The sequence below is a fragment of the Strongylocentrotus purpuratus genome, unplaced genomic scaffold (genome assembly GCF_000002235.5).
Source record: "Strongylocentrotus purpuratus isolate Spur 01 unplaced genomic scaffold, Spur_5.0 spur5_scaffold_21, whole genome shotgun sequence".
Lineage (NCBI taxonomy): Eukaryota > Metazoa > Echinodermata > Echinoidea > Camarodonta > Strongylocentrotidae > Strongylocentrotus > Strongylocentrotus purpuratus.
In genome coordinates, this window is record NW_022145607.1 from 21,230,538 (window position 1) to 21,252,404 (window position 21,867).

The following is a 21,867-nucleotide window of genomic DNA, read 5'->3' on the forward strand; positions in this document are numbered from 1 at the left end:
GCTATAGGATGTATGCAACGTTCAGACTCAGAATTTTGTTAGTACTCATCGTACAAGACTCGTATTGCTGCTATACTATGGACGCTGGAAGTCTGAACGCAAGGTGATACCGATGACATCCGGCAAGCAGATATCTACATTAACCCACAGTAGTTCAACCCCACCTTCAACGACGATTTTGCATTATGTTCTGATCCTGAATGCAATGAATTACACATAAAATGTGACTAGAAAGAGTTCAAAAGACAGACAATTTGAGTCCTTATTGGTTGCTGTTCATGAACTCTTTAATTTGGCAATATGAAGTGCGATTTCTAATCTACTACATGTGAGAATAGGCAATTATTTTGAAATATTTTGTTTTAATTCAATTGAAAACTAATTTAGTATACATGAACATTGTGTGAGTCTTAAAAGTAGTGAATGAGTGAAAGAAAAAGAAAATGGTGCCAATTCACGGATCTAAATCATTGAAACTTTTATAAGATTCTTATTCTCCATGGGCTTAAAGGTCACCCCAAACCCTGGCCTCTTTACAAATTTTCCAATGTCATCCATGATGAGGAACATGATTCATATTGGCGGAAAGACTATGTCAAGAGACCATGACCCATATTCACAAAAAAGCAGGCTTTTAAAGTTTAACCTGGTTAATGCTTGCAGTATGTTATTGGTAGAATTTTACTGATGCATGGAGGAAAAAGTTTATTGACATTTGGATTCTGCAACCACCATCTATCATTAGCGATGTTCGCACAGCACCGTGATACATTTGAACGTTAAGTTTGAGAAATCTCCAAGTTCACTCAAGGTTTGATGCTTTCAAAACGCTTTATAGGTGTTGTGGTCCACAGGGAAAAAAAAACTTTTCCCCTAACAATTTCGGAGGCCACTTTTTTTAAGCTTGCTTGCATGAAAATAACACTCTTTAATTTGTTTCGCATTGAACTCTATGCAATTTTGTTTGGGCTCTTTTATGACTTTCGGGGGCTCTTTTTAGCATTTTGAGGGTTACTACGCCCCGAGCCCCCGTGTATTTTTTCACTGGTGGTCCAGGGGATAAGTCACTGGACTGTAAATCACAAGTAACAGGGTTCAAATCCCAGACTGGCACTAATGTCCTTTAACAAGACATTGATCTACATGTGCCACTCTCCACCCAGGCATTAAATGGGTACCAGGTAGGATGGGAATGTTAATGAAGGTCGCTCAGCATTGTGAGCGTCTGTAAGATGGCACCTGGATGGAACCAGGATAGAATGCTCCTCAGGGAGTGGAGAATGTGCACAGGTATACATAGTGTGCGACCAAGCCTGAATCCAATGACGGGGGTAATAATATATCTGTAAAGCGCTTAGAGACAGCGTCGATGTATTAAGCGCTATATAAACGCGGAATATTATTTAAAAGTTTTTTAAAACATGTGTGTGTTCATATGGTCCTTACCTACTATGTACCCTCACAGTTTAAACCCACAAGCTAAACCTTAATGTTTATGGACTCTCATATGAACCTGGCCACATACATAAGACATGACAGATGGGTTCCAATTCAGAAAATGATAGAAGTGACTTCAATATGGTACTGGTAGTCTTCGAACACATACTCTTAATTTGACATTTATGAAAACTGAATGATGTAGATTCGAGCCTAAAGTTTAGCAAGTACAGTGGTAGGCATCATATAATCGGTCTTTCTAAAAAATAGCCACAACCCTAACCCTACCTGATGCATGTGGTAATGTATGAAAATTGTAAGCAAATGGATGCAAATTAGCTACCTCAACTACATTACGTTGTAGCTATCTTTTTAGAAACAGGCCTCTGCTACTGATAAAATAATGCCTGCCAGGTAGGGTGGATAAAATAGGAAGGGGTTGGTCTGCAAGAGGAGACAGTTCATAACTTGTGTTTTGAGTATGAAAGAGGAGGGTTTGTGCAGAAGAGATACCAACTTAAAGAGCAGAATGAGTATGTAATATAATTTGTAAGCTTTTTGTTTTTGTTTTCCCCATTATTTATTCATTGAATAATATTTACATAAAGAACACATACTTGTATTGATACCAAAGATTTTTAATTGTTTTTGTCATTGTGTATCAGATTGAAATAATATCATAGTAGAAATTTCCACTGAAAAGAATTCTAATTATGACTAGAAATAGCTCAAAAGTTTGAAACAGACTTTCATCATACATGCATGTGTAGTCCATATATGGTTCTATGTGCAGTCCATGTGACCGTCTGCAAGACTGTGTCAATTTCCTTTAATAAGCCAGTTCGTAAATAGCTTCGGAACGCATGACCCCAAAATATCCACAGATCTTTTACACGATGGATACATTCCACTTGTGCATTTTAGAATAATTACTGCCAAAGTGATCGAGGTGCTTCATGAATATCTTTTGTTTGCCTCTTCAGAAGAATACTTCTAGCTGTGTATTAGATAAGTGTATTGTCGGTGCATACTGATTACATAACTTTCATGAGCCCGATACCAGGATTTGTCTCAATGGGTTTACAATTTGAGAACGAATTACCTTTATCTGCCCATGCGCAAATCCTAATTACGATCTCATTTATTTTGACTAGGTATACAAAAACCTCAGTGTACATTGATTCTCACTTACTAAGTTGTCACCTTTTTCATAATTGCTTCCAGGCAATTTCTTTCACAATGGAATCTCATGACCAGAACTCTCTTTATCTGACTTTAGCGAGGTTTTCTCGACAGTCCGTTAACTTTAAGTTGAGGTCGTGGTTTTAAACTTCAAAGTGAACTTGTAGTTAGGGACCTTGAGGTTACAAACCTTGACAGCTACGCTATGTGCTATGCAGATGGAATTAACTTTGAGGTTAGGACAGCTTGTAGTTAAAAGAAAAACCAACCAAATAGACAACTACTCTATTTAAAACGAAAGCAGAAACATCAGAGTATCAACTGATGAAAGTTTCAATTAAATCTGAGTAAATGTAAGAAAGCTATACATTTTTGAAAGTTGTAATCACTATACGTCAATGTGAAGTAGTGCAGGACTACTTTCCCATCTGTTTCAACATATAAATTACTAAAATTTAAATTGTTCAAAAGTTCAGGGCTCAGGAGGGTCAATTCCTTTTAGAGGACCTACAATAATATGCTAGCAATAACGTATTTTGAGTAGTGCCCCAAGAGAGACGGAATTTACGAGAAAAACAGAAATTAGTGATATTTGTGTACACAGCAAACGGGAGATTTATTCACGTCCTACGTCATTCACAATCCACTACAAACCAAACTACCGTACCAATTTGAGATTCGCATATATTTCAAACATTCATAACTTCCTTACTATTGGTCCGATTCATTTCAAACTTTTGCCATTCTGTTTCTGTTATTTTTCTGCTTTCATACAAATCATCTAATTACAAGGGTTGGATTGCCCTTTAACATGAATGTTTCCCCACCTTGCGGTTAACTGAAAATACTTGACGTTTCAGTCCCTTTTTAATTTTAACCCTGGTGATCATCGTTTTACTTTGAGGTTTCGCAAATGTATAGTTTAAAGCTACTGGTACATGTGAATGTAGCTTTTATAAACAACTGGAAGCGCAAGCAAGCAGCGAGGATCACAGCTGTTACACTGTGTGGCCCACTTAAGAGGAAAGGGTTCATCGTATCTGTCAACAACCAATTTATTCTTCAAAACAACTTGCAATTTTTTTTTAGCCTTTTCCCTTCTTCAGCAGTGAGTGATAATAACTGATGCAGAGTTGGCCCTTTGACTTTGGTGACCTCTTACCTCCTTTTTCTACTTGATTTTTTCCTTTTTCCTCCTTCTTCTTCTCACCCTTCTCCTTTTCTTTTGTTCTTTTTTCGTCTCATTCTTCTTCTTTATGTTCTTTTCTTCTGAACTTCCTGCTTCTTCTGCTTTTTCCTCTTTTCCTTGTTTTAGTTCTTGTTCTTTTTCGCCTTCCTCCCCCCCTCTCCCTCCCTCCCTCCCTCCCTCCCTCCCTCCCTCCTCCTCCTCCTCCTTCTCTTTGTTTATTATTTAATTCATTTGTTTGTTCGTTGTTTTTTTCTTCTCCTTCACCTTCTTATTATGAAGTAATAAAGGAGAGAAAAACATGAGAAAAAAAAGAAGAACAAAATATGAAAGGGGACCAGGAATAAGGAGAGAGAGAGAGAGAGAGAGAGAGAGAATAAGAGAGCAGAGGATATATATATATATATATATATATATATATATATAGAGAGAGAGAGAGAGAGAGAGAGAGAGAGAGAGAGAGAGAGAGAGAGACAGACAGACAGACAGAAACAGACAGACAGACTGTATAAGTCCTTAAACATGTGTACAAGAGGTTAAGAGGAGGTCTATGATACAATAATTGCCTATAAAATAGTATAAGCAAGACAGATGCGGAAGAGTTTGAAGAACACTGGTGCAGACCACTCAAACCAAACTGAAACATGTTTTGATTACTGCACACTGCAATATTGCTTGCGAAGCAGCCGTTTGCGGGTCTAAGAGCAAACCGCTTGCCTGCTTCGCAAGCAAAATTGCAGTATGCTCTAAGAGTACTAAGACCAAAATATGAGTGTTCAAATACTTCAGTCAGCTAGTCACAAATACATGTAATACACTAAAAGAGCTCTGTTTACATAAAATTGCAATCTCAATACAATATTTGTGAGATACTACAGTCACACCAATCTTGCTTCCTTGTTTTTCTTTTGACAGCGATTCTGTTTGTATGGTGTCCTGTACAAATGAACGGATAAAGACAAATGTTGTACTTGAACAGTTTGCCAATCTTGCCCTTGAGAGAAAAACACTTCCTTGGTGACCCTTTTCCATGGTCCCTTTTCATAACCCCAAAGCACAAGAGATGTCCCGATGGCAATTTCTGAAATTATTTTCTCATGATACATGCATGAAGCCTCCACTCACAGAGTATGGTTAAGAAGTAATTGTCACTTCTTCTTCAGGCATAGTAGTTAACATTAACAAACAGAGAAAATAGTAATAGCCATTCCACACCGACTACTCTTAACATCTGGAAAACGGAACTGCAGAGATGACAAGATTTCCATTCCTTGTGTTGTCTGGGTAATGTGGACTCGGTGACACCAACTTGACCTCGATGCCAATAACTGTATACTTGTCTGATCTACTGATGAGTTTAACTCATTTAGGGCAAATTGGCAGCATTTTGTGGTGCAGCTCAATAACTTTGGTGTCACAATAAACAGAGCCGTATAATAAATATACATCACATGAAATGAATAGAAAGTGCTAACACTTCTATAAGCACCGTGTCCATATTTGTTCATGAAGAGTCAGATATAGGGTTCTTAACTCATGAATTTTCCAACAGAAAGCATTTAAATTCTCAAACTGGTCCCAGAAATGAAATGAAAAGATCAGAATGCCTGTTTTTCCTATAAGAATTGGTAGTCTCTTTACCTTTTCATGTATTCCTTTCTATTCCTTTCAATATACAGTGTTTTTTATTAGAAATATGTAACAACAAAAAAGAGAAAAATACCAGTACCGGTATTGCCAATTTGATATTAAAGGGAAAGGTGATCAATCCAGCTCTAAAAATGTCCTGCCTAGAGTGGGTTAAAACCTCTGGGGGCCGGACTTCATAATAACAAAAATCTTTTTGATTTCTATTGCCTTGTCATTTGGGTTGCTAAACTGGGTATCAAAGCAACTGGGCATAGTTTCACAAAACCGTTAATTACAAGTTTGCACAAATATTGTTTAAAACTTGAAATCATGTTAACTTTAATACACAACATTTGACAAGATGTTGGTGAACATGTACCTAGTTTTGCTGATCATACAAACCCTTCTAGGTTTGTCACTTGAGGTTAAAAAGTACAGCGTCTGTAGACTCTGCACTTGGTAGACTTTCAAGTAGGGTGACTTTTTTCATGCCACCAATGAATCTGTATGTCGCATCAAAATGACGCATCACAAACTTATGTAGCTACACACTATACACAAGGGTTCGAAAATCTGCGCCCGGTCTGTGTTGAGGGCTGTTGTTCAATATCGTCTGCTGTAACGATGCTCGCGATCGGTGTTGATGTTTTAAATGTAATTTCCCCTTTCACCAACCCCTAGAGAATGGAAAATTTTTGATTTCAAGTTCGGTGTTGGTGTTGCAGCATACGGCAGGTAACTATGCAGGCATCTGGCACGAATCTCACGATCATGCCAAGGTAGAATCCATTGTACAGTCAAAACAGCTGTAAATCATTGGAGCTATATATGTTTTTCAAGAAAATTATATTATCTCTATTGATTTCCCAATATGACTTTAGATTTTACATTCTGTATGATGAAATTTGAATGCTATATTTTACACTGATTTTACTTTCATCGTTGAGACTTTTTGCGTGAAGGTGTGACGTCCCTCAGTGTTCAGTATCGTCCTTCTAAACTGATCGCTGGTGTTGGAGCTAGGTTCAGCAGCTTTTCCAAGCTTTCAACACCAACACTGAATATTGAACTTGAACTTACCCACTGCGGTCAAACCAATATAAAAATCAGCTAACTACAGATATTGATTAATGGCTACCATTGTGATTGTTACTCTTCAAACAAACAATTGTGGTCAGCAATTTCCAGCTGTTCATGCTTGTCCAATTGATTTTTTTTTTCTCTCTTGCCTTTTATTAGAGGGCAAATCATTGATATTAAATTATCAAATTATCAGGTTTTTCTTGCTCACACTCTGACAGATGTCTGTTAGGCAATTGCATCTAATTGATATAATTTTGCCCATACTATCTGTTTATTATAGCTTTCAGAAGAGTTGAAACACTAGGAAAAGATTCCATCTGGTGATTAGCATTCAATGACAGATTGCCACCGAGGAAGTATATTCTATATGGATAAAAATGTTGGAGGATTATTCAACATCCCCTATGAGTATTGTAAAACGTGATGCTTTTGTACACACTCAAAGAATGGTCACCAGCTTTGAACCTGATTTGGATACATAATAATAATAATAATATGGTAGTAATAATTACATTTATAGGGCGCTTTACACAGGTGTAAAGCACACAGGTGGTACTTTCTACCTCAGTATAATTATTCAACATGTTCAATAGCTTAAAGATAAACTTGAGTACTGGTAATGCAATTGCATTGTGAAAGAAAAGGTGTGGAATGGATCAGAAAAGTTGATCATATAGCATGTAAGTAATGGTGTGTATGCAAGGTTCTAGAGTCATCAAAATCATCATAAATTTGGCAGAGTCTTGGTAAAGTAACAATCACTTACACAGATAGATGTATATGGGACAACACACATGGTGTCGGCCCTGTCGAGGCTAGTACCACCCTGATTTCCTTATCTTTCTATGCTCATTACTCAGCCAGTATACATTTTCTTCCAAAATTGTTTGGCACATGACATTTATTTGTAATCTTTAACATTCAGTGTAATTTTCGTTAGATTCTGTGAGAATTCAGTTGAATGGAATTAACTACTTGTATGTGCCTCCAGTATACTTTAACTGTTTCAAAATATGGGTTTTGAGAAGGGTTTTGAATGATTCAATGGATGGGGCATTTTGAATATGATTTTTTTTTTTTAATTCCACTCCTAGCAAAAGTTTAATCACAACAGACACCAAATTAAATTTTAACAATGCATAGAAGTTTCTTGCCTTGAGAGTGGCTGTCATTTATGATTCACAAAATTTTGATATCAAGAAAGTTTCTGCTTTTACTCAGATGAAGCCAAAATAAAATAATGACAGCTGAAATTTGAATAATCCGGGATAAAAATTTAAAAATTAGCCACATAAGCAATAATTTTCTGTATAGAGTTGTTATTCATTTTAGCCCAGGTGATTCCTCTATGCCAGACCTCTTCCCCAAAACTACATCCACCAGAAAAGTTGTTTTTATTTGTTGCGGCCAAATATTGCACATAGCAGAAATGTTCAGGATGGGGGGGGGGGGACGGGTATGACCTCCTGAATACACCCCTCTCCCTACCACCCTACCCTCTCACTTCGACCCTCATCTCTAGTAATGGCATTGCAGCTATGGAATTTTTTTCCACCCAACCCCCCCCCCCCTCCCTCCCTCCCCCATCTATTGTCAAAACTGAATAATACACGCCACTTCAAAACATACACCTACATGTACAGAGTGAAATCCAAACCTTTATGAAACCCACACTCACATAATAATTAAAAAAAATCTTTTATACTCTATGCACACATTTCAAAGCTTTTGTTTAACTTAAACAATCAAATATGAAATCCATATACCTGTTATTGTAATATATCCATGCACTTGAGCAATTCAAAACACTTACAGAAAGTAGTTTGTATTCAATTCTTAACAAAGAAATATAAATTCTCATTAATTGAAATGGAGCATCAACTATCCACTTGAAAAGTTTTAAACCTTAATTGAAATATGTATCCAAATGTCAATATGTGAGGAAGTACTTGAAACAAATAATATCAATGTATACCACACAGTTTAGCTTAGATTGAGGTCATACAAACGCTTTGAATTGTATCTCAATTATTGTAAGATAAGAAATATATTCAACCAAATGCAAAAATCAGATACCACTGTTTGAAAAAGTTTGTCAGCTGTTAACAGTTATTGTGATAAGGAAAGATTAATAGCAAAAACAAATCATAAACAAAAAAAATGAGTGAAAAAATTGATTCATTTTACCAAATGTTTCTGAGTATCTACATGTATGTTCAGTTTACTTGTTTGTTTTTATGTTATACACTGTAGAATTGGTGTACAAATTATATTTTGGTCAAGTTTAATATCTTTTATGTTGCTGTGCAGCCAAGGTTATTTTGTAATATTTTATTGTTTGAATATTTAGATGACTAGTCATGGAATAGTGCATGTATCGATCTTTTGTGAAAATGATTATGTTGATAATTAATAAAGAAACCCTGTGGAAGGCTAAATACATGCAGGAAAAAAAGAAAAGAGGTATACCACATACCAGATACCAGATACCACACATTTTCACAAGTTGGGTAGAAAGGATATTTCATTCCACACATTGCACTTTCCTTTCTCATTACATTCAAGTAGTTCAATTCTGTCAATTAAGTTGAAAGATCTTCATGCTTTTTAAATTAGTTGACAAAAGAAAGTTCAGAACAAGGAAACAAACTGTCTTGTAATTTAAGAAATGTTTATGTAACACTATACATGTATACATGTACGTGTATACACCGGAAAGGTTTTATGTTTCTTGTGTCCTGGAAAAGCAAAAAATCAACACGCAAAAACCAGGATATGTTTACTGCTTTAATTAATTGATGGTAGTTCCTAGTAGAAGAGGTTATATTGTCACTGTATGACCCCGTTCTCATTCACTTCGTTGGAGCGGTCTAACTAAGACCCGTTCCTCAGGAGCAGTTCTTAGGTGAGTGAGAACGGTCAAAGTGGTCCAGGAAGTGGACTTCTGGACCGCTCCAGAAGACCACCTCGGGAGGTGGTCTTGAGGAACGGGTCTTATTAAGAGCGGTTTGGACCGCTCTAACGTGCAATGTGAACGGAAGCGTACTTTGACCGGAAGTGAGCTAGTGACGTTCCGTGCGAAACATGTAGTACGGTACATACGGTTTGTATTCCGCGCACGGAAAACTGACCTGCTGACCTGAGCTGCCATAGCAACAAGACCACTTTGACTCGTGGAGCGGTTAGAGCCATAAAAAACTGCTCGGAGTGTGAACGCTCGCAAACCGTTCCTCAAGACCCGTTCCTCTGGAGCGGTCTAACTAAGACCACTTTCAAAGTGAGTGAGAACGGGGTCTAACTTACAATTTTAATCAAAGTGTACAAATTACCCAAAAGTAGTTGGCTCTGTATGTTGGAAGTTCCTTGTCACTATATACTGCAGTGCAAGTTTTCCCAATATGAGCTGCAAATGTTATTTCTATATTAAAGAGAGTACTGCAAGTTTAAATACTCTCTGAATTAACGTGACACGACTTGTTGTACACTAGTCATTCAATGCATCCTAATGGGCTTGCATCGAAAAGAACCCACTATAAGGGCCCACACAGAGCCAAAGTCGACTTGGGTTACGTGTGCAGTGTTTAACTTTTACATTTAAAAGTTCATTTCTTTATACTCCTTTTAGTGACTTTTAGCCCATAGATTGCTTGTTCACTTATTGTTGATTTCATACATTCTAGCTGGACACAAATAAAATTCACAGTTCCCATTCTACTAAAATCCAGTTAACCTTGACCCTTGGTCTACAATCACATACATGTACATAACGAAAGGAGAGCATTGACCTCTGACCTTTCAGTTCAGTTTATTTATTTAACCATAAAAATGAAAAACATGTACATACAAATGTGTAACATAGTAAACATAATACGGTAAAGGACACCCTTAGAAGCAAAAAAAGACCTTAAATTTTTAGTAAAATACCGGTCTTGGAGGCTTTTATTCCCACTTGCTCCTAGATCTAGTTCAGTAATCTAAAAGTTGATTTTATTAATTTTGAAGTGCTTGATATTGAATTAAATGAAAGGAAATGCTAGAACTGTCAAAATTGGGTTAATTCTCCTACAGGAAATCATGCAGCAAATGAGGAAAGAATCTAACATTCTGTAAAATACAGGGATGTGAGTGCAGCAAACTAAAAAAAGAGGAGATTTGCAAAGCGTAGCGAGCAGACTCATACCCAATGGCTGGGGGTCCAGGAACAAAGCCCCTAATGGGGGTCGAGGGGGCAAAGCCCCCCGAAACCAGAGGTTTTTGCATTTTAAAATGTAGAGAAAACACTATTTCATAGGGGTAAGATTATAATTTTACAATGTTTTAAACATTTAATTTTCCATATTATTTACAATATACATAATAGAGTACATAGAGCATCATTTACTAAATTTCTTCACCATTCCATATGATACCAAATCCAGAAACATCTTCTATTATGGTCTACAATAAAAAATGATTAACGTACCTAAAGTTAAGTATTTGATGCTCTAAGTATTTCTCATTTGCTAGTTCTTTACTCCAGTCATTTTTTTTTCAGTACTTTTTTGCTACTAGAAGGTAGTTCATGCATTTCAGATTTCCTTTTCTCCACTTTCTTCATCAGTTTATGTGTGTGCTCCACCCGTGCCTTGTCAGCATCTTCAATTGCTTTCTCCTTAGTTTGTTTCTTTGAAGGACAAGCAGACTTTCTGGGTACAGTTTGTGACATTCCAGACTTGTGTTCCTTTTCCTGTACATATGACTTGTATGCTGATCTCATATTCTTGCAGAGTTTGGGATTTACCTGATCTTTCAGGTAATTTTTTCTTCTGAAATATCTGATTCCTGATTTTCCACTTGCTGTTAACTCATACTTCACTGTTTGTATGGATGAAAATGTTTCAATGTGCAAGTTGGGCCTTTCAGTGTTTAGAACATTCCCCATTATACTGAAAGATGACTCCACCTGTGGTCCATGAAAGCAACTAACCAGTGCCAGTGCCACTCTTGTCATAACTGGATATTTCTCTCGTAATGAACTCCAGAATATGTCTATTCTCTCTTCTGTATTAACAATTTCTTTGTCTGTATTATACTGCCTTGCTTCCTTCTCATATTCATGAGTTTGCACATCTTTCAGAGCAAATGCCACTAATTGTGGTAGCTGGAGTAAGCGCTGGAGTGTGATTGTGTGGCCTCTACATGCTGGATCAATAGCTGAAGCACACCTCAGCAGTTTGTTGTTCACTGGCATCTTTCTCTGTAAGGTTTGACCACATTTCAGATATGCAGTCTTTAGCTTGTTCACTAGTTCACTTGCAGCAGGTCCCTGTAAATTCTCCTTGATGTACCTGACGAGGAACACCGCATTGTCAGGTAGTATGTTCTCCTCACTCACATTTACTTTATGCAAGGCTTGTGTGTTCAAGATTTCAGGTTTAATGAAACATACAAGAAAGTCCTTCAGTAAATCCTGCTGTTTGTCATTGAGTTTGTGGACAAGTGGTGTCACAGACTGAAAATACAGGACATACTTCTTGAGCATAGGAAGAATGGAGGTGTAAATGTGGAGAAGTACTTTGGTTTTACTCGGGGTATGGAACAGCTTCTTCACAATCCTCTTCTTACGGTCTTTTCCAGCCTGGGTCATTGTTTTTGTCTTATTTGACATTTTAGACTGATGTTTACAGATTTCCTTCTTTACTGATTCACTGATTGAATGTTTTTGATACATGCTATCAACAACTGGGAGATAAGTTGAACTGTCTGATCCAGACAAAAAGGGATAGTAAAAAAGTATCAGAGCATCTAGCAATCGAGATGTATCTACACAAACATCGTATACAGAAAGCCACCTATGGGGCACATATCGCTCTGGAATTGTTGCTTTGATGCCCAGTGCATCACAGATGAAACGCAAGACCTCTTTTTGGTCACTGGACCACTTGAAATCAGTATAGATGTCATTGAGAAGTCCCTCGATGTAGTTATCAAATCCATGGCAGAAGGCTTTTGCAGCATTATGTGCGTGGTGGCATGAGTCTCCATCTATGTCAAGCAACTGAGGAGCTTTCTTACTTCTAATGCGTGTTTCAAGTCCACTTTTTGAACCGCGCATGACGGCACAAGAGTCCATCAAAATAGAAACCAAGTTCTCCCATTTAAGGGAATACTTATCAAATAGAGCTACTAAATGATTGTACAGAGTCTCGCTGTTTACGGTCACTACTTTAAAAGATGACAGATGTTTTGTGACTACTTTGTTCTCCTTCTCTGAAAAATAACTGACTAGGACAGTTACAACGCGTTGATTTGTCTCACTTGTGCATTCATCAATATTCAGTGAGAAGTGAGAGGATTTCAAATCCTCAATGAGTTCTTCATGAAATGTTTTTGATAATCCATGGGTCATCTTATACGAAGCTGTAGTTCTGTCCATTGATAAATTTTCGAGCACTTGTTTATCTTTGGCAAGTTCTTGGTTAAGATGAATAAGATCATTCACGATTGAAAATGGCAGGGAATGTTCAGCTGTAAACGCAAGTATGGTTGCTTCTGCATATGCCTGTCTGTCGGGCAATGACACATTTGGCTCAGAGAGTCCACCTTTCAACTGTTGTTCATGCTTATCCAATTGTTTTTTGAACATGGGGTGAATTCCATATGTTGATGTAGTAGTCATTGGTTGTTTTTGACCTACAAGACAAACAAAAAAAAAATATATAAATAAATGAATAAATACAAAAAAGGCAAACTCATGAACAAGGTTACATTCATATACATGCACCTGCCCAAGTATCACTGTACTCACCCCAAATTCTTTGAAAATAAGTATGTTCTGTACGAAATAATGCATGACAATATATGCCAACATTTATATGTAGAAATGAACAAATCAAATTCCTGCCCACACACACACACACACACCCATCACATGAAAATTTGGGCAGCATAACACCCCCCTAGGCACTGGCCAGCAAAATCACTGATGCCATTCAAATGACATGATTTGACACATGTAACTTGAATGTACCAGTCTTATTAATAAAACTTTCCAGTATAATTATAAAAATGCATAGGCCTACAGCACAAACAAACAACAACAAAAAACACACACACACACAAGAAAACAATTTGATCAGTTAAAGGATTTTGAGGGGTCCGCGATTCTAATTTCTAAAATACAATTGTAAACTCACCTGGAAGTAAAGTATTTGCTGCTCTCAGTTTCAAAACTTTTTGGTGTGCAACAGAGTCCAAATGATCAGTCAATGAAACTCGTCCACGAGAACCATATTTGCACTCCTTATCACACACTACGCACACGGCGTAGCCAGCTTTTTTTACAAGACGGAAAGAGTGAGAAAGTTTTTGATCTTTGTGCGTGAAGTCCATCCAAGACCATTTCCATGGATTTTTAACCAGTGGATCCCGCTTATCTTCCTCCAATGATTCCGAGTCCAATTTCGTTCCTCGCTCAATAAAATTCCGATCTCGAGTTGCCATGTTGTCTCATATTTCACAGATTTTCTTTGAAAGTAATACATATTTCCAAAAGAGAACGCCGATTCTGATTGAAATATCGTAACAAAAATCAATAGCACACTGCACGAAGACATGTGAATCAATGCAAACACCGTACCGTAGATAGTATAGCGATCGAAATGCACGGTACGCCCGGCGCACGCGGCGCGCTGAGCTAGCAATACTCGATGCAGGCGCTGTACTATCTTTGAAGCAGGCGCGCGCGCGCGCTTTTGCTTTTGTATTAGTCTCGCATTCGCAGACCCTTAAAGTAATAAGTTGTCTTGGGGCAAAACGCGGATTTTTTCAATGGAGAAAATAAAAACGCGACGGGGCGATCTAAAAACGCGGAAATTCGCGGAAACGCGGAACTCTCACATCCCTGAAAATAATTGATTTTGGAAATGAGGCTGGAATGCTAATCCTAAATTTCTGCCCAGATGTTTCCTCCGGACTTGTGCCCTCCACATGCAAACCTTTGTATTGTGAACTTGAGAATAATTGATCGTACCGGAAACTATCGCACACTCTCTATTGGAGAGAAAAAAAGTGATAGTCGCAAGTTGCAAGTGACTGCCCTCAACCTATCATGCAGGGAGGACGTATGAGTGATTTTTATAACACATGCTGAATTAACAAACTCTGATTGAGGAAAGAGGATAAGGAACTGAGAGGGTGGGGGGGGGGGGTAAGAGATGAGAGGGGGAGGGGTGGGGATGAGTCTCATTTCACCTGGGAGACAAAATAAGAATATAGCATGTAGGCTAGACACCATTACTCACCATAAATATTGCGAGATTTTCTTCAGTAGTTGATCATCTTCTTAATGGCGTCCAGACACCTCCATTTGTCCGGGAGGTAGAAGGGCTCAAATATATGAGGGAAGGGCGAGTCCCAGCCGCAGACCCTCTGTATGGGGGCTTCTAGCTGCAGGAAGCACTCCTCCTGGAAAGGTAGAGCAAGGTAAAGAAAGTGGTGAGTTCTAGTGATGATGATTGTCAGACAAACCATCAAAAATATACCATGAATTTACACCCCCTTTTATGCCAAAGGGACTTTAACCCCCACCCGACCCCTCTCCCACCATTTGTTGGGGAGATACTACATCAGAGATGCCAACCTTCTTCAAAAAAAAAAAGTATTCTTAAGAGCAAAAATGTAGATGCATAACAGGCCTTAAATTTCAATATTTTTAGGGCAAGGCCACTTTTCTATAGGGCACTTTCCTATATTACAGCACAAATGGGAAGAATTTGAAAGGGCACAACAAATCTCCAAGGCCAATGAGAGGGGCATTGAGGCCAATCAAAGGGGCATCCACGGCCATGGCCTTGGTGGCCTTGGATTAATTTAAGCCCTGGCATAATACACTTACGACACAAAGCTCATGATCAGAAATTAAGAAAATCGTCACTAAAAAAAAAAAAAAAAAAAAAAAACTAAAAAACCGTAACAAAACATACAAAAAATGTACTGCCGTATTCATAGCAAAAAAACGGAACAAATACGGCAAAAACGGAACAGTTGGCATCTCTGCTACATGTAGAAGAGCACAAAGCCAGTCCCAGCCACAGACCCTCTGGATAGGGGCTTCTAGATGAAGGAAACACTCTTGGGGGTGTTTCACAAAGATCGTAAGTTGAACTTATCTCTAAGTTGGACTTAAACAATAATGGAAAGTCATCAGCATCAATGAAAATACTTTTTAAAAGTTATTATAAAAGGCATAAAATGTTGATTCAAATCATTCATATTTTTTTATATCACAGAGATTTCATGTTCTTGATGTGGAATTTATAAAAAGTCTAAAATATTTCATTTCTCGCTTTTGAATATATTTCATTTTAAGGCTACAAATGGCTCTCCATAATTTTTAAGTCCAACTAAGAGTCAAGTTCGACTTAGAATCTTTGTGAAACACCCCCTGAAAGATAAACAGCTACAGGAAGTGGTGAGTTCTAGTGATAACAATAAACAGAATTTTCCATGAAACAACCAAATTCAGAATAATAATATGCTGTTTCCTCCTGAAAAAAGTTATATGGACAAAAATAAGAACACTTTCAAAGACAACAGATACTGAACGTACAGTACTGTAGTTCTTCGTTATTAAAAACTTCAAAGAAGTAAATATGATAACAATAAACAGAATTTTCCATGAAACAACCAAAAGTCAGAATAAAAATTATATAAATAATGCTATTTTCGCCTGAAATACAGTTCCATTGACAACAATAAGAATACTTTCAAAGACAACAGTTAATAAACATACAGTACTGTTGTTCTTTGTTTTTTTTAAACCTGCAAGAAGTAAATGCCCAGCACTTAAACACTTTTTACAAAAGAGACAAAGATGCACCCAAAGCTGAGGATGCAGTATATCATAACACTACTTGTATAATATTCCAATATTCAGATTCACTGTTCTGCTGCATGTGCACAATCTCTAATACAGTCAAACCTGTCTATAGCGACCAGGCAAGGGAAACACAAAAAGTGGCCTTTGTAGACAGGTGGTCTTTGTAGACAGGTTCCTTTGGTACATGATTGAATGAGAAACCATTTTCAAGGGAAACAACAAATGTGGCCTTTGTAGACAGGTGGTCTTTGTAGACAGGTGGTCACTAAAGCAGGTTTGACTGTATTCCTAATGATTGTTTTTGACATCAGAGCTATAAATAATTTGATTCATTGTAAAAACTAAAGATGCAAATTTTAAAATAATAATAATAATATTATATGAGATTTGTAAGGCACCAAATCCGCTTGAAATAAAATGCTCACTACACACATTTTTTGCATCAACACCATGTTGCCATAGCAATCGTTCATGATAGGAACCAACTGAGTAGATATTTTTCTCATCTAGGTAGATAACGGCACAGGCAAATTAAAACAAAGCAAGATATAGGTCTGAAATTTGAACCATGAATTATTGATCCATTTTCCTTTTCCACTTAAACTGGACACCTATACGTGTAAATTTATGTAGTGCCATATGACTACAAAAGAAATCGATTTACATACGTACATGTACTTTGATGGAAAATTAGCTCAAGGTTCTGCTACAAAGCATTTACTAGATCAGCATGGTATTGTAGGGTCTGTACTGTATCTGACCCCCGGGCACACCTCTATGATACTCTTTTCACACTTGTTTTGCTTAGCCTCATACTTTGCTTAACCCCGGACTAAGCGCCTACCCCGGAATAAGAAAATTCATGCTGTTCTCACTGCAAATCTTTAGCCCCGTACTACATGTAGCTGTATAGCGTGAACGTTCATTAATTCGGTCCGTTGCATAGTACCGGACTATTTTTCGTTTCTGTTCTCATTCATTTGCTAAGCACCACAATTGCGGAGTTAGCACCACAGTTGCGAGGTGAGCCCTGCTTTTTTGCAGGGCCAGCTAACCCCGTACTATAGGTGGGGCTAGTCCACGTTGGTAATTACGTGTCTGAACAGAAATTGGAATAAGCTTAACCCTGGGACTATAGGTGGGGCTAAGGCCCACTTTAACCCTACCTCTAGTCCGGGGTTAAGCAAATTTGTGCCAGTGTGAAAACAGTATTAATGAGCTACATGTACACCACATTGACAACAGATTGGACAACAATTGATATTTATCCTGAATGGCTGAGGATTGGTTGGTTAAGGTTTGGCAGCCGGTGTGACTGAGGTTTCATCTAGATACACATTGGGTGCTTCTCCATTAGCCTGAAGAACATTGAGCTTGAGATATAAGTTCGTAGATACTGTCTGCACATGGGCAGATAAAGGCATTGAAGCAAAATTAATAAAGCGCACATACATGTAGATGAACATTGGATACTTGTTCATTAAAGTTATGTTACCATTATTCATGTATGCACTGACCGTACATTCTGTGATATACATGTACATATGTACAGGTGGATTCTTCTGAAACAAAAGTTATTCATGTAGCACCTCCATATTCTACTATGGCAGTGATTAATCACAAAGACACAAAATTAAAGTGGGACTTCTGGGCCTCGTTGCATAAAACTTACCATCGATGGTAACTTTGCCATCAATGGCAACTGCCATGGTAACAGGGCTCAACAGCCAATCAAAATCAAGGTTTCCATGGCAGTTACCCATGATGGCAAAGTTACCATCAATGGTAAGTTTTGTGCAACGGGGCCCAGGTCTGTGGATATGCGGGGTAATTTTTACCATGTCAACGCTTCCGAAGGAAATAGACGGAGTTGGGCAAGGCATATTTGATCTGAGAATTTACTTAAGCCTCAGAGAGCATTGTCACAATCCCAAGCGTGTCTTCATCAATAAGTTACGAAGAAACCCTAGCTTACTCGAGAGAAATAGCTCAAGCCCCTATTTAGAGCACAAACATAAAAAGTAGACTACTTCAGGTTAATGTAGATTTTTTTCTAACAATAGGCTACTTCAAATATTTGGCAAAATAAAGATGAGCTGAATGATAATTAGATACCAGGGTGCGCTAGTGTCATTGATGTATTAGTATATACTGTAAATGATGCATCTGTACACAAAGAACAAACAAAGGCATCGATAAACATCCCCTAATGTCAATTTACTCTTCCCTCCCATGTACATGTAACATTAGTGTATGCAGTATAAACATAAAAAGATGTCTGCCTTGACAAATACATGTCATACTGAGGAAGTGACATATATAGTGGGATAACATCAAGTTTAATTTCAGTTGAAACAAGTATAAAGCAGTTCTAGCTAATGATCGATAACAGTATAATTATCTATCATAGGTGCCTACAACACCAATAATATTTGGTCAAGAACTTAGGATAACATCAGGGTCAATTCCTAGAAATAATTTGATGGACAAGATGTGCATATTTTTTTATTATTTATCTATTTATTTATTTATTTATTTATTTATTTATTTATTTATTTATTTTTTTATTTATTTATTTTTTTTTTTTGGGGGGGGGGGGGGATTTTATCATATATTTTGTGAATGCTCTAACTGTATGTACACATATTCAAGGAAGATCAAAGTTTACATTTGCAGACTGAGATAGTTTCTTCCTAGCTAAATGCATGCTGTTAATTCTATTATTAAGGTAATCCTAACTTCCTCTGTTTTGATAATGAATTAATGATGGAAAATAAATTCTCAAGGTAAAAATCATACCAAAGTGAATGATTATACAAGCAGTCCCAAACATACAGTGAGTTGCACTTTTTAATGAAATTTGATTTCCTCTGTACGTATTCATTCAATTCATATTAATGTAATGGTAATGGTAATGCTTTTATTAAAAATTCATTTGCAGCCAGATGGCTGAATTGCAGAACTTTGTACATTGTAAAAACATAAATATTTATACAAACATAAATCGTATTAAGGCATATCACGCAATGAGTGCTCATGCATACATATACAGACTATAAAAAGTTAAATCAGAGCCCTGTGTCATAAACCTGTGATCAATAACAACTGCTCAATTTCAATGACAAACATGCTCGCAACCAATCAAATACCGTGATTTCAGTAGCTTATTGTAACTTGTTATTGATGACAAGTTTCATGATACGGGGACCTGGAGTCCCTTCCAAACAGGTTGGTGTGGAGCCCTGTCGGTGCCTAAGCATTTGCTCCGGCAACAACTGATTCAGACTTTAAGATTAGGGTTGCCATTAGGTTTAGGGTTAGGGTTAGGGTTAGTTAGTTATAGTGTTGGGTCCGGGTTGAAGTTACACATTCCATAGGTGTAGGAAATTACCACAGAACAATGATTGTCGTAGAGCCAGCCCTACAACGCAAATTTCAAACATTATGTTGCGTCAAAGTTGACGTCAACATGAAATAGTCCCTTGAATGTCGAGAGCCTCGCAAAAGCTTTTCAAAAGTGCACTCCCCTTTGTTCTTCTACTGCATGTTTTGTTACAGGGAAACATCCTCTTGTAATGCATTACGTGACGGACCTGGCAAGATGATTTCCTGAACATACTCCTTCCATCCACTTTACATGAGATATGTAAAGTCTGTAAGAGCTACTAGAAGAGCATTTAATGAAAGCCATTGATCCTATAGGCCTGTCTTCATTAGCTCAAGTTTACCAAATTACCCACTATTTTAACTATCCCGATTTCAAATTAACCAGTTGGTTTGAGTCTTCATAAGCCCGCAGTTGCAATTAGCGGGATATTTGGTCGAGAAAATATCCCGAGAGATCTTGGTCTTGTTTCCAAAATATCCCGCTATTTGGAAAATAGAGGGCTAATTTGCGCATGTCAGAACTAGTTTGTGATGAGCGTATCAGTCTGGTGAAGTCGTAATTTCGAGCTTCGGGATAATATCCAGAGTCTGAAAATGGTAGGTTACATGTATTTGGCAAACTCGAGCTGATGAGGACAGGCCTAAAGTTACACTGTCCTGGCTCTTGACAGATGATATCTTCCAAGTGTTTGGGGAAAACATGGTGCAATCATATCATGAGTGATGTCGAGTGTTGAAACAGAAAGGGGAAAACCACATTCAAGTGTTCCTTCTTCCTTCTCTACTTGTCTCCCAAGAATAAGTGTTAATTCTGCGTAGATTATCAATTTTCTGATACATGTTGATACAGATGCAGGGGGCATGATGGCTCAGTGGTAGAGCAATGGTCTCGTAACGGGTAGGTCCCGTGTTCAAAACCAGGCGATGCGCTAGTGCCCTTTGGTAAGGCATTTACCGAGCCTCTCGAAGAGGACTTACATGTAAAGCTTAAAGCAAACACATGCTTTCTTAACAGTCAGGTAAAACAAACAAACAGGTACCTGTATTTTTCTGGTGGAATTATAGTTTCCACTGTGATAAAATGACAGAATAACTCCACATTAAACTCACTTTTTTATGTTTAAAGGTGAAATTCAAAGAAGATCACAAATATGTCAACTAATGTATCACTAGAAACTGGTAGGCTAACAGATGGCCATCGTACAAGTTTTAGGTCAACTACATATCGGGTTATTTATAACAATACAAATATATACAACCACCTCCATAGCAGCTGGGATATACGAGAGATTCGCCGGAAAATAACGATGTCTTAATGACGTCACTATATGGACCAACACTGCCCAAGCAGACGACATCCCATAGAGAATGAACATAATTGCAAAGCTATTATTTCTCAAATTATAATGAGTTTAGTGTATATAAATGTAATGGCATGTCAAACTATTCAAAAGGGGATATGACCCGATTCTGATAACAAAAATCTTTTGCTTGTAAATACACAGGATAGGGATTAAATAACAATAAAAGAAACCAGACTTTCAAATTGAAAACCCCCCGGAATCATATCAAGGACGGCATTTGTTCCCTCTTGAAACGCCGAACATACCCCGGAGTGTGCACCTGAATATACAATGGCGTCTTATTTTGTTTACAATCGACAGATTCCCTTATTTTTGTATCGTTGCATTTGACATCAAAATGAAACCATGCGCGGGGTTTAGAGTGAGGCAATAGATTATAGATTTAGCCTGACGGTAGTGAAGTAAGAGAAAGAACTCAAGAGAAGATGAAAACACAGGCACTGAAAATGTGTGAGATGTCATGGGACATCGTCTGCTTGTGCAAGTCATGTCCATACTGTGATCTCACACATCTCAGCAGCGTTCGGAGAGCTCTTCAGGTGCTATGCCGGGGCTGTATTTAAGCGTTTCGTAAATTATAATAATCATTACTTCGAATGTTTCCAAGCATTGAATTTTGTTAACCTTGTTGAATCAAAGTTTCAACTTTGCAATAATGAAAATAAAGTTAGTTTTTAAAATCAATGAATATCTACTTTAAGAAAGTTTCTAAATAGCCATTTTAACAACGACAAATTGTG

At 37.5% G+C, this 21,867-nt stretch overlaps 2 protein-coding genes across 2 annotated transcripts in view; both read right to left on the bottom strand.

Annotated features, from left to right (window-relative positions):
- Positions 1–21,867, bottom strand: part of LOC115928268 (2-oxoisovalerate dehydrogenase subunit beta, mitochondrial-like) — a 50,970-nt gene that overhangs the window by 9,707 nt on the left and 19,396 nt on the right. Inside the window, 1 exon segment of the mRNA XM_030995333.1 lies at positions 14,800–14,962. Coding sequence (XP_030851193.1) covers positions 14,822–14,962 — 141 coding nt within the window. The 3' untranslated portion in view covers positions 14,800–14,821.
- On the bottom strand, positions 10,632–14,407 carry LOC115928267. Its single transcript, XM_030995332.1, has 2 exons — positions 13,693–14,407; positions 10,632–13,189 (listed from the first exon to the last, which is right to left on the bottom strand). Exons 1-2 carry the CDS (start codon positions 13,997–13,999, stop codon positions 11,037–11,039), a joined length of 2,460 nt encoding a protein of 819 aa, XP_030851192.1. The 5' UTR covers positions 14,000–14,407; the 3' UTR covers positions 10,632–11,036.

Excerpts from the sequence above, each read along its gene's own strand:
- LOC115928267 (XM_030995332.1), bottom strand. The coding sequence starts at position 13,999 with ATGGCAACTCGAGATCGGAATTTTATTGAGCGAGGAACGAAATTGGAC. Across the intron at positions 13,190-13,692 it reads AGCAAATACTTTACTTCCAG|GTCAAAAACAACCAATGACT; the intron begins GTGAGTTTACAA and ends TTTGTCTTGTAG.